Genomic DNA, 13093 nt, shown 5'->3' with positions numbered 1-13093 from the left:
TGTTTTCTCATCCAAATTGCTGAAGCTTTTTTTGGGGAGTTGTAGCTCTAATAACAGTCACAACATGAGCTTATATTCTTCAAAAATTGTGCTGATCGTGGCATTTATCTCCATCTTCTCTCAGCCTCCCTGTCGGTCACTCATTGGACCCATTATCTCTGTAATGAACAAACCGTCTGTCCACCGACCGACTCCAGTCATTTTAGTATCATTAGTGGCTGCCACTCACGGTCTGAGTTCTGAGGAGTTTTTTTTAAACTCTCATAATCATGTAGAATTGAAAGAATTTGATGACGTCCTTTGGGATAATAATAAAAATTGAAATTGAGAGAAAAGCCTCAAAAGGGGACCCTCACTTGCCAGAGCTTCCTAACAAAACGTGGTCTCTCTCTTTCTCTCTGAAATATCAAAACCGGCACAGGCGCATTCCTGTACGCGCGTAACCGATCTCACTTCTGCGACGTAAACGCGGTAGAGAAGAGGAGTGAGATTCATTAGACATGTGGAGACTGGAAATCAGTTGAGTCATAATTTAGGTTAGTGTTTTGTTTTAAAAAGATATTCTGAAATAGCTACCAACACTGAAAATGGCCAGTTTTCTGTCTCCATGTGGCTAAATAGCGCACAAAATAAAAATTATAATAATAATAATAAAAAAAAATTCCTGAAACAGACTTTTAATCTTTCAATAACCAGTTTGTAAATCAATACAGCTTACTTTAAGATCACAGTAGCTGGACATCAGGGTAAATAATATCAACCTGATACGAGAGGACTGGAATGGATTTCTGTTAATATGTTGCTGGTGCTTTATATATCTACCTTCCCATCAGTTGGCATGTCTCAGACAGGCTACTTGGGAAATGATGAAGAAATTTTGTGCGTGCAGGATCTGGAGATGGGATCGGCTAACGGCGGGGGGAGGAAAACTCCACCCAGCAGATAGGATCTTGGGCAGGCGGAGCGGAGGGCAGCTCGTGCTGAAGGGGTTGGACGGGACGCCTGACAAGTCCCGCCGAAAACTTCAGAGGGGCAAAGTCCAGCCTGAGCGTGAGGGAGATAGGGTGGAAGTTAAACGTGTGAGAGCGTGCTCGGAACTCAGTCACATGTGATTTTACAGAAATGCTCCAAAGATGGCGGTGGTAGTAGTGACGGGACTTTCGAGTGGCTCTGGAGTGCCAAAAAGTGGATTTATGGAGGTTTTGGTGCGCGAGCGGTGGCACAAAGTTTTGGTCAACTTGAACGAGGAAGCGCTCACGTTGAGCTGCGAGGAGAGCAGCCTTAACGACGTCAAAGACGATGTCAACTCCAACGGCGTTACCAACGGATCTTACCATGACAACAGTAACACTAACTCCAACAATGGCCCCCAAACTGCGCGCACCGCGTTCACGGACCTCCCGGAGCGAGTGCCCGAGGCTATCGCCAACAGAAAGCGGTGCGTCAAGGTGACCAAGCAGGAGATCGGGGGACTTGGGATCAGCATCAAAGGAGGGAAGGAGAATAAGATGCCCATCCTCATAAGTAAAATATTCAAGGGGCTCGCAGCGGACCAGACTCATGCTCTGTACGTCGGGGACGCCATCCTGTCCGTGAACTGCATGAACCTGCGGGACGCGACCCACGACGAGGCTGTGCAGGCGCTGAAACGGGCCGGGAAAGAGGTGACTCTGGAAGGTAAGCAGGCTGGACAGACGGTGTGTCAGAGGATCACAGAAACAGAGCGGAATCTAAGGGAGAGGAAGAGGTCAGGCTATCCCAAACTTTTTCATCCACATGCATGCTCCCAGTGAACTCGCACGAGATAATGTCTTGTTTTTGGAAGCCCGCATGTGTGTCTGTGCCTCAATAGACATCCTTTAGTGAAGGCTTGGACAACATATCTGGGAGGATGAGAGTTGTGTTTTAAATCAGCCATGGTCATTTTATGACTGAATTTATAAAATGTTGGTCAAGTTTTGTTTGTAAAAAATTTTGGGATGTATAACGGGTGGTCCTTCAGGGCACCTCATCCTTCATTAAAGGGAAGATGTACCGTGGGATTAAGAGCTTTCACTCCACGTGACTGCCTATTCCGCACACGCTGGTGTTGTTCTGTTTTGTGCATCTTCTCAGTTATGTTAGTGGTCATCAGGACACAAAGTACTGAAATGTCTCTATCCTACCTGCCACTTAATTGTATTCACTTAGCTTCTCTGGTTTAAATCACTCCCTGATTACAGGAACGGGATGAAAACAGCAGGATTACGTGGCCTGAAGCACGGGAATGAAAGCCTCTGCTGCAGAATGTGATTTACAGTATTCTCCCGTCGAGAAAGGAGCTACTGGTTAATAACAAACACTAAGAAAGAAAATGTGGTTTTATTGTAACAGCCAATATTATTCATAACGCTTTACATCAAATTCGTTTTTTTATTCATTTACAAAGTCACATTTTGTCGTCGCCATGCAGTCTCTTCCAGGGTATGAAACCGAAGACAAGTTTTGTTCACTGTAACTTTATTGAATTTAGCTGCAGAGGAGAGGAGATAAAACTGCTTCATACTGAATGTTGTGCAACTTTGGTGTTGGTGCAAACGAGGCTATTCCATAGTTTGGAAACAGGTGACTGACTGTTCAGATTTCTGTGGAAATAGTTCTGATCTGACTACAGTACCACAGGACACTCATGCAAGATCAAACTCATTTTGTCTCCCTTCCCCTGACACTCACTCTCAAGGCAACTCAGTGATGTTGACCGGCCTTACACTTCCTCAAACAATCATCCAGTTTGGTATTTTCCAGTCGTTTTCTCCCAAAACATGAAGATCAAGATTAGGCAGAGGGCAGGCAGATTGTGTATACTATTGTTAGCTCACTGTACACACAGACGAACACACACACACGTACACATGCACAAACACACTCACTCACACCAGAAATTGTTGCACACAAGTGTGTACTCGTATTTTATTTTTTAATTTTTTTATCCCTGTTCCTGTGAGGACTCTTTGACTCAAGACAGTAAGAACGAAGTATCTCTCAACCTCTGTCGCTCTTTTTCCCTTTCTCTCACACACTCATGCACACCACTCTTACTCATATACACACACATGCAAACATGGGGATGATCCCTCCCATAGGGACACACCAGCTATGCTGCAGAGGGAAAAAGCCGGTCCCAGCTGAAAGATTATCGAGATATGAAAGAAGGGGGGAGGAGGAGGGGGAGGAAAAAGGAGGGGGTCGAGTTGAAATGTGAATTTAAAGGGGGAAAGTGTGGAGAGGGAGAGAGCTCGAGACGGAACCAGAAGGAGAGCTAATGAGGGAGGAGGCTGATATAAAGATGACTGCAAGGGTTAACTTAAAGATAACACAGACAGTAGTTCACCACAATTTAAGAGATCATTTGCATTTGGGAAGGCAGGGAAACACAGATCAAAGTAACTAGGTGCATTTACGGTAGGTTTTAATGGTTGTTTGTGTGTGTATGAAAGGTGCTGAACATGCATGCACACTTCCATTTCAAGTAAAACGACTCGAGCAGTGATATATAAAGACCAAACATGAGTTATGTTTCCTTTTTCATTTCTGAGTGTAAGCCACCCTCTAAGATTTGACAGAGGTAGACTGTATCACATAAGGAAAGAGATCAAGAGGAAATATCTGATTGATCTCTGAGGAGATACTGCCTGTCTCACAGGAGTGGAGTTTGCGACTGCATTTTGGTGTGCTTTTTTGCGAGCGTTTCTTTGAAAGAGACTTTGTATGTGCGTGTTTGTAATTGGAAACTCATTAGAATGATGAAGAACAGATTCGGCTGCCGTCTTACGGCCACCAGGCTCTAAGACGGCCGCAGTTTGACCATGTGGTTTCCTTCTGCTCACCAACAAGAGAACCACAGTTCAAGCCTCCATGTCAGGGAGCGTTGTTAAAGTGTCACCCGAGCACCACGCTGTCTGTCTGCTGGCTCTGGTCTGTGCTCAGCATGCAGTCTGACAGGCCAAACAAAATTCTCTAAGGGGATCAATCAAAGCTCCTAGAAACGACAGACAGTGGTGTTATGGTGGTCCAGTGAAGGACTGGTGACGCATAAATGGCTACTTCAATTATGTACTGATGGACAGAACATTGAATAATAAAGGCTTCTGTTCAGAATATTACCAGTTTTAGCCTTGTGATGTCCAGCTCGCAGAGTGCACGGCAGTTTGACATTTGCAGTGAAGATTGTTTGCTAATGAGGTCCACTTGGAACATTGCCTAATCAGGTCAGCCTTAAATCCCAGCAGATTGCCACAATAAAAAGCCACAGTTTTCTGTGAGTTGTGTTCATGGAGGACATTTTGACATGTCGCAGTAAAACAAAAAAAGCGCAATTAGAGAAATAATAAAATTGAGATGACTGAATTTAATTTTGCTTCTGTGAGCATGAGCAATAACAGGATACTGAAACTGAAGCAGCTAAATGGAATTAAGCCATCATGAACTGTTTTATATGTACCTGTTCTTTCTTTTCTGGGACATGAGTGTCTTCTGTAGAAAATGCCTTATGGTCAGGTAAGCAGAGGGGAAACAGTAGCAGGGTTGGATCTACTCGCAAGTTTTCATTTTCCAGCTACAACTACTCCCATTACTTTTAACAATCCTGTGAGGGAAGCATCGTGGATGCCTCTTAGGAGATACTGTTTGTCCCATTTGCATGATAACATTCGTGTGCAGGAGATACAGAGTTCTTTGAGAGAGACCGGGAAGCAGTGTGATGAAGCCAGGAGGGGCCCGTGATGGTGGGTTTGGTGGGTTGTCATGTCATGTCATACCAGCCAGTTTGTTTCAAGTGCTCTGAGCCCTTTCACATTGCTGAGGGATGCTGGTGTTCCCTTCGTAAGCAAACCCAGGCCTTAATCTGCCTCCTTCTTTTAATATCAAAGCCCCATAGAAAACCTGTGAAATAAACCTGGATGGAAACATTGGAGATGTGACCCCCATGACCTGGCAGCAGTTAATGTTTTGTTTTCTTTCTATTTCAGTTTGTGTCTGTTTTATGCAATGGTGATGGAAGTTTCAGTCCAACCATGTGGGTGTGAAGTTGATTTTTTTTCCCCCCTCAGCATAAGGAGTAATTTGGTTAAGATGAAAAGAGATGAGAACAATTCCTTTGGATAACTGTGCCATTTAATTCACCTGTGTTTATGAAACAGCATAGTCGAACATTCAAACATGTTTCCAGATTTGATTTACTTATTTATAGCCAAATTGAGAAATAGACGATGTCTATGAGAGGTCAGGTTTATTACTCTAATTGTACCTTTGTGATCATTCATTAAGTGAAGTGTTGGCTGAATAAGGCCTTCCCAAGGTTGCGTTACAGGTTAGAGGCTTTTTGAGATGTGTTGCTGGCATCAAACTCAAAATAAACATATATTTTTGATAAAACAACACAATTTTCACTTTCAACATTTGATATGTCTTTGGTTTATTTTGCAATTAAAAATGGGTTTACATGATTTGCAAATCATCGCATTCAATTTTTATTTACATTTTACACAGCGTCACAACTTTTTTGGAAACAGGGTTGTATGTACTGTACAACTCTTTCTTCTCGCATGGTACACAGTTTAAAATAGAATTCAATTAGTCTGTGATTGCAGATAACCTTTTCATTCAGCTGTTTGTTTGCTCTATGGACAATTTTGGCTCGCATTTTTATGTGTTTTAGCTTGCTAGTTAAGGTAATGTTAGCTCATCAACTTGGGTGAAAATGTCATCTCCAACTGATTTGTTCTAAAATGAGAACTTTGAAAAGATTTTCTACCCATGACAGCTGCATATGACGAATAACGCTCAATTCCCAGGCAAAACGTTTCCATTTTCAAATTGAGGACCTAAATTTAACCACACAAAATAATGTGTGCATTAAAGCCCTCAGAAGTAACACCAGGTAAGATAATTACTATTGTTGATTATAAGCTAGTTAGCTGGACATGCCAACAAACAAAATATATCTGCTGTTGTGTTTTTGGTTTTGGAAAAGCTTCATAAAATGACAACCCTCCAAATTCTTGAAGTGAGGTGGAATCAGCAGTAATTACACTAAAGAAAATATTACACCATACAACACACAGCAATATTATTACAAGCATCCAAAAATAAGTAGAAGAAATTAAGCCTAAAAAGTCTACATACAATAAAGAATACCTGCCACACTTCAGCAGCCAGGAAATGAGTCAGAGTTCTGTAAGCTCTCCTGTTGAACCCTTAACAAGCCCAACCTGTCATCACCTGACATCTGGATGAGTCTCTGTATGTGGATACATGCTGCTGTCAGCAATGTGAGTATGTGTGTGTGTGTGTGTGTGTGTGTGTGTGTGTGTGTGTGTGTGTGTGTGTGTCTGTCTATGAGTATGTGCCCACGAGTTTAATCATCAGCAGTGTGTTGTCTAGACCGACGCTACGGTCAGTGTACAGTATGGTTAAGTGTGCGTGTGCATGTGTGTGTGTGTGTGTGTGTGTGTGCGTGAGACAAAGAGAGAGAGAGAGAGAGAGAGAGAGAGAGAGAGAGAGAGAGAGAGAGAGAGAGAATATGTCAACTGACTGTTTATGTCATTAGCAAAACTATCATCTCCTTCGTTACAGCTTGTGGAGTCTGACTCGGAGCGGATGATGGTGATGATAATGACAGCAACTGTGGCGATGCACTGGTGATTGTTGTGGCAAAGATAATAGATTGAATCATTCATTCCACTCCTCTGTGAATGTTTATACAGCCCAAACAAAAGCGGAGACCCGCAGTGAAGACTCATCTGTTTTTCCTGTTGGCTTTGTTTGAAGAAGACAACTCTTATTTTCCCCCTCCAGGTGTAATCATTATGTTTTTATACATTATGTTTGCTTTAGCATAGTTTCTTTGTGATTGTCATTATGAAGCTGAACTTTCCTCCGGCAGAGAAACACGTAAATCTACATTATTTCCAAACAGTTTTAACTGGATGACCACAGATGACGCGTAGTGAAGTATGTTAGAGAGTTATGTAGATTCATTGCCTTCTGTTAAAGCTGTTTCATCTTCACTGAGTCAACAGCATACTGTTCAAAACTACCATCTGTTCAGTGTGAACTGTCTGTTGTTTTTAGTAGGTTTGGTGTTTCATGTTGCCATTTTTGGACATAAGTGAACATGTAGACACAGCTCTCTGTTTTCAAGACTGATGCTAATGGACATGATGTACTATATCACTTTAAGGAGTAGTGAGGAAGTTAGTTAATGCAAACAGTTTTTTTGACAGGAGGATGAGCTGCTTCTGTTGATTTCAGCACTTCATAAGCAAAGTGAATACCTTGATAGATTTGTGTGCAGTTCACGTGGGTGGGCAGGACATATTATATGATATTATATATGTTCCTATAAAGAGCTGAAGTCATGATGCCATGTTTGGGCTTGCCTTTGTTCCACTAGCTTCTATAACTTAGAGCAATCTGTCAATCAGCAAGTCTGGTGGAGCCACGTAATTACTTTATTTTATCCTATTCTTTCGCCAAGTGAGCAACTTTTACAGGAATGAAAGGGGCATCATCTCTGAATCCTGTATCCAGTTCTCCTTGATGCAATTACGCTTTTTTTCAACCCCACAAATTCATGTAATTAGACAGAATGTGAACTTGGCCTGGGAAGTAACGAGACATGTTTGTTCTTTAAAAAGTCAGTTGTAGGTCACTGTGGACAAAAGTGCAATGTAATATATTGTTAAAGATCTTTCTCCTTTAATATTCAGGTAATTGTTTAGTGTAGTTGAGATGTCAAATGTCCTGAAAACAGTGTGATGTAAATGTATACTGCAGAGCTTTGTGCACATAAGCTTTTGAGCACTAGTCCTTTCTCTTTTCAGAATTCGGTACACTTTTATAGTTTTTACGATAAACTTTGCAGCACTTACATGACAGTGACTCATAATCCCACATTCACAGTCATTTACGGCCAGGAAAATGTATTATAATTTGTAAAACTCCATACAGAAGACCTGTCACACTAGTTATTACTTTTCTTTAATCTGCACGTTCCACTATTGTGTGTCAGCTCACTTTTGCGGTCTCTTAAATCCAGCACCAATGACAGTATGTTAAAAGATGACATTTAAGCAAACCTCTTCACCAGATTCAAACACTTTTGGTAAACGTGCACGTAATGCCTCTGCTTCTCTACTTGTGGAAAATGGTGTTTCTTTAGCGAGTTAGTAACTGTTTGAGATCAAGTTGAATGTTCAGTGTCAACGAGCAATTCTAGCTACGCACATTTCAAATTCCTCTGCCAAATTTTGACAATAAAAAGGCTCTTCACCTTCATCACTGCTCATTCTTCTTTTAAGGCAGTATTTGAGATCTTTGAGATTTTGTTCAAAGCCTAACAAAAAGATGCCTTGAGGGTGGATTTGTAAAGCCCTTTTGTGCCGCTGAAGTATCCAGATACAGGCAGTAAAAAGGCTTCATTCTGTAGTCAGATGAGCCTTTTTCTTCTGTTCCACCTCTTTACTTTGGTTTGTTCTTTTTCCAGCAGCTGCCGCTGTTAAAGCTCGTACTTTCTGTCCCACAGGTGTAATGAGAGGAGCTCTCGCCCCCCCCCCCCCAATCAGAGCATAATTATGGTAAAAAGTCCAGTGACTTCAGACATCGAAAAGTACTGTTAAAGACACAAAGAGACGACATAGTGCTTGCACCTGATGTTATAGAGTGTGGATAGTGTGTGTGAAAGGGGTTTGGTGCTGCGCAAACACACACACACTGAGGAATCCAACTGAAAAAGTGTGTGTGTGTGTGTGTGTGTGTGTGTGTGTTCATTGTGACTGTGTTATGGACACAACTGAAATCCATCAACTGTTGGCTCCACTGTTAACACAACAAGCTCTAACACTTCAGAGGAAATGAATTGCCTCAGTTATAAAATGCGTAAGTGAAGGGTTGAGCACAGTTTGAAAATAAGTTAATGGTGTTTTAATGTCATCAACAGAAGTGAATGAGAGTTTCGATGGGGAGTTGAACAGCTGTAGTGATTCATTCAGCCATTTGCGTCACAACTACTGTGACGGAAGCTACTATTTCCAAAGTGGAGAATGGGAGTCATCATCAGATTTAGTTGTGAGTGTGTGCGCATGCTTTGCTTTTGTCTCCAGCAGGAGCCAGAAAAATTGAAAATAAAATCCAACAGATGGGGGAGGGCAGCCTCTCAGTTGGATCTTTTGGTTTGACTTATGTAACGGCAAACCAGCTCACGTTTAAAAATCAAGGCTCAAATGTACGAGCTCCATCCTTTACAAGTTCTTCCCGTGCTATTGAGGTTATTGTGTAGAGTTGGCTGCGTTGGTGCTGTAATGGAACAGAAACATGACCCAAGAGAATGCACACACGTGTACACGCTTCCAGTGTAATGAGTGTGTGGACTGCACCCTGTTTATTTTCCCCCTCCACTGGAAACACTTACAGCTATTTCTGGGCACAAAGGCACTGGTCAACGAGTTTACATTTCCTGCTGCCAGACTGTAAATCTTCTTTGTAAATGTTAACTCAAAACAAATCATCCACTAAATTGGATATTTTTTATAATAGCTGATTGTCATTTGTTTTCAGTTTAGTCAGATTGGAAAATGGACTGTAAATTTATAACCTACGGTTTCAATTGAAGGTGGTCAGTACCACACGCATATTCCTGTGTCATACATTTCAGGAGGGTCTGCACTTATACTTTTACCTTTGCGGTAAACACCAATGACAACAGAGCTGCCTGCTGTCAGGTGCAACTTGGGGTTCGGTGTGTTGCCAAAGGACACTTTGAAATGTAGACAGGAAGAGACACAGTTGAACCACTAGTCCTGCAATTACCGGACAATGTGCTCTACCATCTGAGCCATAGCCACCTTTAAATGTATGTCCGTTTCCTGCTCTCTCCCCCCTCATTTCCTGTCCACTGTCACTATCAAAGAAAGGCATAAAAATGCCATCATCTTAAAAATAGAAGTTTTGACTTTACTGGATGCCCATACGGAAAACACAAGTGAGACTTTTTTTTTTTTTTTTTAACTTGCTTCATGTTTGTCTTGTCTGTGACCATCATAAAGTAGAAAACACAAGATGACACTGCCATCAGAGTTGTTGTTAGCACATGGCAGTTTATACAAGCTGTAGGTCAAATGTGCAGTTAAAATTTTTTAGGTGTGTTTTAGTTTACGAAGCTGTAGCAGCTACAGATGTAGTAATGGATAAATGAAGCTAAACAAATATCAAGAGTCAGTATTTCAAGGAGCACAGTGTTATAAAATGATATAGTGGAAACCATGTTTTGACCTATAAACTGCCCTTTGACCTCAGGAGGACCAGGCGAAATGCATCCTCACAATGTATTGCTAAGGTGGTTTAAGAATTTGGGCCTCAAATTGCACAACAAAACCACAAACTCTTTTCTGATGGAAGGTTTTTCTCATATTTTTCTGCATTTTTATCAACACAACACAAAGCATGAGGCAGTCCGTGTGTGTTTATGTTCGTGTCTTTGTTCTCACACAAGTCTATCCCAAATGTGAAAATCTTTCTTTTTTCCTTCCTAAATTTAAATCCCTCTCGTTCCTTTACGTCACTTTTTAGTGTCATAAATGCATGACTCTTAACAAACAAAATCCGACATTTACCCTGTTGTGATGCCTTTCCACAAATCTATCAGCCTTTTTTCAGACCTTTAATCTAATCTCACCGTGCGGGTTATCCCTCCGTGCAATTGGATCACGTCGTCCCGGTGGGTCCATTGCAGACACGCTTACTTCACCCCCGTCTCCTCCTCTGTGTTTTGTGTCAGCTTGTCATCCCTCCTCTGCAGGTTGGCCGTCAGGCTTGTTACACCATTTCATAGGGCTCTATAGTGCTTCTGCTGAGAATAGTTTACATGCTGGATTACAAATGCCAGCAGCCATATGCCAATTATACGCGGCTGTACAGTGGGATATGCCAATTAGACATCCAGGCCAGTCCAAAGCTTTAGAACAGTCAGGACATCGAAAGCATGCTGAGCATCCGCTTTATCGCTGCCTCTCTATTTTGTGTCTTTCACTGAAACGTGTCCTGTCTTCTCCTTTCTTCTCCCCTTCCCAAACCTTGAGGACATGAGGAATTTAAAATAGTTATCAAGCCTCCAGTGATTCACAGCTTGACTTTTACAAGGAAAGGTTTCTGTTTTTACCGCTTGGAAAGTTTCTCAGGTCGCTCGCCAGGATCAGCCGCGAATGTCCTATCAGTAAATGGCTGAGGCTGTCGGGTGAGGCTCCTGTTTTTTGGGGGGTCTTAATTCTGCCTGCCTGCAGCTGCAGAGACATGGCGTGGATTATCAATACATTTTCACAAATGAACCGAGAGGTGAAGAGCTACTGGAGTCTGTTTTGGCTTTCGGCATGTTGACGTTTGCTGTTATTATTTCAAATTGGCGTCAGAGGCTCCAACAGTGGCAGCTCGCTGTGACAGGAGCACGAACGTTAAACTTTTCACTGAGCTTCCTGTTTCTGTGCTCCAAACTTGAACTGTTTCTGCATATTTCTCAATAACAGAATAATAAGATGTAACATATTTATTTGAAAGTATTTCTGCATAACTTATTGATGTAAGTCTACATCAAAGAAAATCCATTCACCACGATCAGATGATACAGATATTAAACAGACTGAAGTTTCCATATTCTGCCCACACACCCTCCTGGGCCTGTGCACCAAAGTTGAAGCATGCACAGAGCTGATGCTGGGAACTTTCTATCTACCTCTCTGCAGCTGAGCTGTGTACTTAAACATCTGCGGTGTCACCACATCCTTCCCCTGACTTGTGACAGAGACAAACTACCTCCAGAGCAGCATGTTTACTTATCACTGTTGAAACATATACGGGGTTGAACATCAAAAGACATTGGTCAAACACGATGCTCAGATTTTAATTAGCCTCTGTGTTAAATGAGGTTAAAACAATACAAGTGCCAGCCAAAGAAAATCAGTGCCGTGCAGCTGACCTTGATTTAATTTAAATTCTGGTCATTTGTTTTTGAAAACTTAGATATGTATAAGCAAAAAAAGTAAATTTACTAAGCGTTCTATAAATGAAACGGTCTAGAGTGTCGAAAGACCAAGTGGCAACCAACAGTGAAGTCATTTGGACGAGCTGGGGAGGAGCGAGAGGTGGATCTGACTCGATCTAATTGGAAACCCGACGAAATCACATTACGTCCCGCCAACCGATAGAGGAAACCTGACTTCACTGTCGGTCAAATAGACACTCCCCCAAAAACACGGCTTTTTGAGGCTTATTTCTAATTAATGATGGGATTATTTTCAGATGAACCGCCAGAGAACTAATCAGAAGAAGTGACTTTCGCTAACAACAACATAAGAACTTGTGGAAAAAATGTGTTGACTATGTATTTCATGAGAGAAGTAGAATGGGGTTCTATGGAGCCAGATTTTTTTTGGAGTCAGCCCCTACTAGCCCTCAGTGGTATTGCAGTTTATGGCACTTTCACATTGGCTTCATTTTTGCAGACCCAGAAGCCACGTCCACTTTTATAAAGCCTACAACAATGGTAAAGACCAGAAAGGGATTTTCAGTTTTTTTTTTCAATACTATTAAATGAATGTGAGTGATCTCTGTGTCATATTTGTAGGAATCTATGTGACCAAGAGAAATACTGTGTGCCAAAGATAACTGGATTCTTTATATCTTTTCATTTTGTCCCTTAATGCGTTCAACCACTGCACAGTGTCTGAAGGCCTGCAAGATGTATGTGATTCTTTAATCTCCCTGTTCAAGCTTCTTTACGATGCTCACTGTTTCTTCTCATCCTCCTCAGTGAAGTACATGCGTGAGGCCACGCCGTATGTCAAAAAGGGCTCCCCTGTGTCAGAGATCGGCTGGGAGACCCCCCCTCCTGAGTCCCCCCGCCTCAGCAGCTCTCCCATCATCTCCTCATCCAGCCCGCCGAGCCCTCCCACCCAGCCCTCCTTGTCTCTGACCGGCGACAGGAGGTGCATACTGCTGAAGATGTGTTATGTAACCCGAGCCATGACCACACCGGACCCTGAGAACAGGTAGGGGAGACACAGAC

The 13093-nt window shown here is 42.2% G+C and overlaps 1 protein-coding gene across 1 annotated transcript in view; it reads left to right on the top strand.

The window, feature by feature from the left end:
- The first annotated feature begins 975 nt into the window (after positions 1–975).
- Positions 976–13093, top strand: part of sntb1 (syntrophin, basic 1) — a 31764-nt gene continuing 19646 nt past the window's right edge. Inside the window, exons 1-2 of the mRNA XM_069143184.1 lie at positions 976–1677; positions 12839–13076. Coding sequence (XP_068999285.1) covers positions 1134–1677; positions 12839–13076 — 782 coding nt within the window. The 5' untranslated portion in view covers positions 976–1133. The remainder of the gene's footprint in view (positions 1678–12838; positions 13077–13093) is intronic.

Source organism: Embiotoca jacksoni, unplaced genomic scaffold (assembly GCF_022577435.1).
Source record: "Embiotoca jacksoni isolate LCO1_2020_lvr unplaced genomic scaffold, fEmbJac1.0.p SCAF_11, whole genome shotgun sequence".
Taxonomy (NCBI): Eukaryota; Metazoa; Chordata; class Actinopteri; family Embiotocidae; genus Embiotoca; species Embiotoca jacksoni.
This window is presented reverse-complemented; position numbering and strand designations above follow the sequence as displayed.